Below are 4,606 nucleotides of genomic sequence, written 5' to 3' on the forward strand. Positions count from 1 at the left end.
GCTCTGAGTAAATAAACTTCTCATTAACTAAAAGCCTTTGGCTCGTGGTGACGTCACAGCCACTGGTCTGAGTGGAGGTTTTGTCGCAGGTTTCAGTGGGAGGGGCTGGCCTGCAGGTGGGCGGGTCTCTGGTTGTGTGAGAGCCGGAGCTTCCTCTGGGTCACAGAGGACAGGAGCTTCTTCCTGCAGAGGAGGGAGGCTGGACTGAGAGCTTCTTTTCTTTTTAATCACGTTGGTTTTTGTGGAAAAATAAGAAGAGGAAAGATAATTACTCGCGTGGAAGTTCTCCCTGCACGCGCCAGCTGCTCATGTCCTGGTGTGTTTGGGTTTTTTTGCTCACGGACCTGTGTATGTGTGTGTGTGTGTCAGTGTGTGTTTGCACCCCTCCTCTCTGCTGCAAGGACGCATCCCGTTTCTTATTTTTCTTGCTGGCATCCTTGTCTTTAAGGTGGGATGAGTTTGGACAGACTGGCAGAGGCAGTGAGAGCCCCCCCGGCCCGGGACGTGACCGCCGCGTTTCATTCACAGCGCGCTCCGAGCACCAGAGACACTTTAGACAACTCAAGCAGCGAGTCTTCAGAGGCAGAGCTGGCAGGTACACAGTCCGAGCCCTTCTTCTGACTCTTCTTCACCTCAGCAGGCATGCGTCAGGTCGGCACAGCTGTGCGCAGAGAGGGCATTTTTGCAGCTTTCGCTCTCCGGTTATTGCGCAAAAAAAAAAAAAAAAAATCCAGTTTGTGTGTTTTTACTTTCCATTTCTGTGTGTTTATTGGACTGTCTGAACTAAGTACTCAGCAGGACCCCGGAGTCTGTCCCGGGGAAATGTGCAGAACAGGCTGGCCTGCGTTAAAACGAGCTCCAACATCCGGGTCCCGCCTCTTCTTCAAACTCAAACGGGTCTATTTCTGCTTCAGTTTTACAACTTTAATTTGTTTCTCTCCTTTAAAATAATACAATAAGTTGTTTCCTTGTGGTTTAAATTGCGCTCTGGTGTCAGTGGCCCTCTCATCTTTAAGAACAACAGATCACAGCTGGGAGATAAAAATCTTGTAAAAATGTCAGAATCAGATCTGAGTGTTTGAAAGAACCGATGCAACCAACGCGTATTTCTTTGTTTCTCCACGGGCCGTTTTATGAGCTAAACCTAACAGGAGTCCATCCCTCTATTAAAACTAAAATAAAACAAAGTATTTGCGTGTTTTTAACCAATATTTTGGATTCTTTTCTTCCTCCAGAAAAGGAGAGGAGCGCTGAGCTCAGGAGCGATGACGGCAGCGCGGACGACCCGAAGAAGAAGAAGCAGCGGCGGCAGCGGACTCACTTCACCAGCCAGCAGCTGCAGGAGCTGGAGGCCACCTTCCAGAGGAACCGCTACCCGGACATGAGCACAAGGGAGGAGATCGCCGTGTGGACCAACCTGACCGAGGCCAGAGTCCGGGTGAGTCCAGCAGGCTGCAGCCGCAGGAGGTCGTGCGTAAAAAGCGCGCTCCGCTCCAATTCAGCCGTGATTTAATAAACTTCTCATAAGTTATAACAATTAAAGGAACAAAGCACCAAAACTATATGAATTATCAAATTAATATTATTTGTGGTGACTCTAAATAAAATAGTTTGGAGGGAATTTGATGCACTTTAAAATTACACAATAAAACCTCGTGCGTAATGGTTCCTTTCTTTTTGACGCATTTTAAGAAAACTTAACAAAAAGTGTTTTTAACTCACGATCCCAGACTTTTRTAGTTGAAATATATTTCAGTATAAATTGTTGACATGTGAGCTCGAAATTCATCCGTATTTATCTGAGAGGTTTGCTTTTAATGTCAGATTTATCATCTTAAAATCTAAACCTTTCATCCATGACGCGCGGATAAAAACAGTAAATATTCCTGTTGATAAATGCGGGATGTTTTTATCATCATTTCCCTTTAAAAAGTCATTTTTAAATAATTGTTGCCGCTTTTTTTCACTCAGTAAATCTTCAGCTCATCAGCTGCTCTTTTAGTCAGAAAAAAAAGTTTAAAAATAAAATCCGCTGAACAGACGCAGTCGGTTTTTATTTCCAACTGGCGCCTGACTGCGCGTCCCCGCAAAACCCTCTGCGTCAAAATGATCACAAGTGTTCAGAGTTCAGAGAAAGAGACAAAAAAAAACTCTTTCAGAACAAAGTTTCACAATCCCGGAATGTAAAGGAGACGTGCTGCCTTCTTTTTTTATATTTTTTTTTAGAAAACTTATTGAGTTTTGATCTTTTAATTATCGACTTTCTTATCCTTTAAATAAACTGCAGGACTGCATCATAAACCTGTAAACTGTTTTTACAAATACTGATAATAATAAATCTGATGATGAGTTCATTCTCTTTATGTTTTCAGACGTGCAGATAAAAGTATCAGTTTTCTGTGCGTCACTAAGAACAGMTTTCACTTTAATATTTTAAAGCCAGGAAACAAAGCAGCGTTTCATCTGAGTTTATCTACATTAAATTATTGTTTTAAAAATGCATAAAAATAACAAAAATAGAAAAAAAATTAACGAAACTGAATTTTCCGAACAGAAAACAAAATGTTCATGAGCTGCAGCAGAACCTGCAGAGACCCAGAAGCTGGAAGAGAAAACTATCAGAACATATAAATAAATAAATAAATAAATAAATAAATAAGACCTAATTTTTGTTAAAATGATAGCTACTGACTGATTCAGTGACTGTTTTAGCCTCTCAAACCGCAAAAACCTGAGTTATGTTTTATAGAATAAAATAAATAAAGAAAATAAAATAACTGATTATTTGTTTTCTTCACCAAAACATTTTTCCATAACTCCTAAAAAACAACTCATCCTGAAGACATGAAGTCTCCAGTGAAGAAGTTTTGTATTTGTGCAACAAAAACTATAATTTGAGGTGTTTAGTTTTATTTTATAGGAAGTCTGTTATAAAAAAAAATGTTTTATAAAATAAAAAGACTTTTATAAAATAAAAAGTCTTTTATAAAATAAAAACTGTTATAAAATAAAACCCAGTCAGATTATTATGGAACCACGGGGTTTGTTTGGATCATAAAGGYATAAAGTCATAAAGTCTGTAAAATAAATCATAAATATATCACATTTATTGAGTAAAGTGTTKTGTTTAAACTGAACTGAAGTGAAAAACTGAACTTTTTGGTTTCTTCAGAAAAACCCAGTTTTCTGTTTATTTGTTGTTTTGTAACAAGGAGCTTTCTGATTGGCAGCAGGGAAACACCTGGTCGTATTAAAGCCCTCGTGTCTCTGCAGGTGTGGTTCAAGAACCGCCGGGCCAAGTGGAGGAAGCGCGAGCGGAACCAGCAGATGGACCTGTGTAAGAACAGCTACCTGCCCCAGTTCAGTGGTCTCATGCAGCCCTATGACGACATGTACCCGGCCTACACCTACAACAACTGGCCCAACAAAGGCCTGGCCCCCGCGCCGCTCTCCACCAAGAACTTCACCTTCTTCAACTCCATGAGCCCCCTGACGTCCCAGTCCATGTTCTCCGCGCCCAGCTCCATCTCCTCCATGAGCATGGCCTCCGGGATGGGCCACTCCGCGGTGCCGGGCATGGCGGCCCCGGGCCTCAACAACATCAGCAACCTGAACGGGATCGGCACGTCGGGCATCAACTCGGCCATGTCGACCCCCGCGTGTCCCTACGGCCCCCCCGGCTCCCCGTACAGCGTGTACCGGGACACGTGCAACTCCAGCCTGGCCACGCTAAGACTCAAGTCCAAACAGCACCCGACGTTCGGCTACAGCGGCCTGCAGAGCCCCGGGTCCAGCCTGAACGCCTGTCAGTACAACAGCTGACGGGCCGGACCCGGACCCGGGGGGGAGGGGCATCATTGCACACCTGAAACAGACTCACCTGGATTAGCTGCATCAGCCCCACCCATAAAAAATAACAATAAATAAATAAATAAAAAAGGATGACGCGGGTTCCATGTTTACTGATGAACTTACAGCAGTTAAAGGTCCAGGACTGATGGATTTGTTCAATAATGAAGACGTGTTACATTGCTGCATTGTACATAATTAATGTAAATATATATACAGGTCTAACATATGAAACAAACAAACAAACAAACAAAGGGACTTCTTTCTTTCCTGTTTAATGTCCTTCATTCTGAAGACTGGGACCAAAAACAACCAGTTCATTAAGAACCAACCAGAGGAAAAACCAAGAAACTTGACTCATTGTACATATTTTATACTGCTTCTGTGTACTTTTACTTTCCTCAGAGCTGTTTCACATTATTTTCATTTAGTTTGCTTTAAAAAACGCGCATGTTTAACTTGACTATAACTGTATAAAAGCTGGTTCAGTCCGAGTGTGTTTATTGTAACATGTTTGTTTGAATAAATTCCAGGAAAAGAGGTTTTTATTTCAACATGTTTTAGAAAAGTTTGTTAAAAAATCGTTGCWCCTTTACGCATTCAGTTTAAAATAGAAATAATTTTATTTTGTTGCTCAGTTATGTGGATTAATTACCTGCTTTTACGCACAACGTTTGGAACATTTTTCCTGCGTAAAATGGACCATTTGTTTTATCCTGCAGCTCACTGGATCAAATTCTCAGACTCGTTGTCTGGA

General features: G+C 41.9%; 1 protein-coding gene across 1 annotated transcript; it reads left to right on the plus strand.

The window, feature by feature from the left end:
- Window positions 1-448: 448 nt before the first annotated feature.
- pitx1 (paired-like homeodomain 1) lies at window positions 449-4,403 on the plus strand (the record flags this gene model as incomplete). Its single annotated transcript, XM_014023593.1, is given in 3 exon segments — window positions 449-595; window positions 1,236-1,438; window positions 3,274-4,403. Coding segments are annotated over 3 exon segments (899 nt in total), but the record flags the coding sequence as incomplete, so codon positions are not given.
- Between the last annotated feature and the right edge of the window lie 203 nt (window positions 4,404-4,606).

This window comes from Austrofundulus limnaeus, unplaced genomic scaffold, assembly GCF_001266775.1.
Source record: "Austrofundulus limnaeus strain Quisiro unplaced genomic scaffold, Austrofundulus_limnaeus-1.0 Scaffold378, whole genome shotgun sequence".
NCBI lineage: Eukaryota > Metazoa > Chordata > Actinopteri > Cyprinodontiformes > Rivulidae > Austrofundulus > Austrofundulus limnaeus.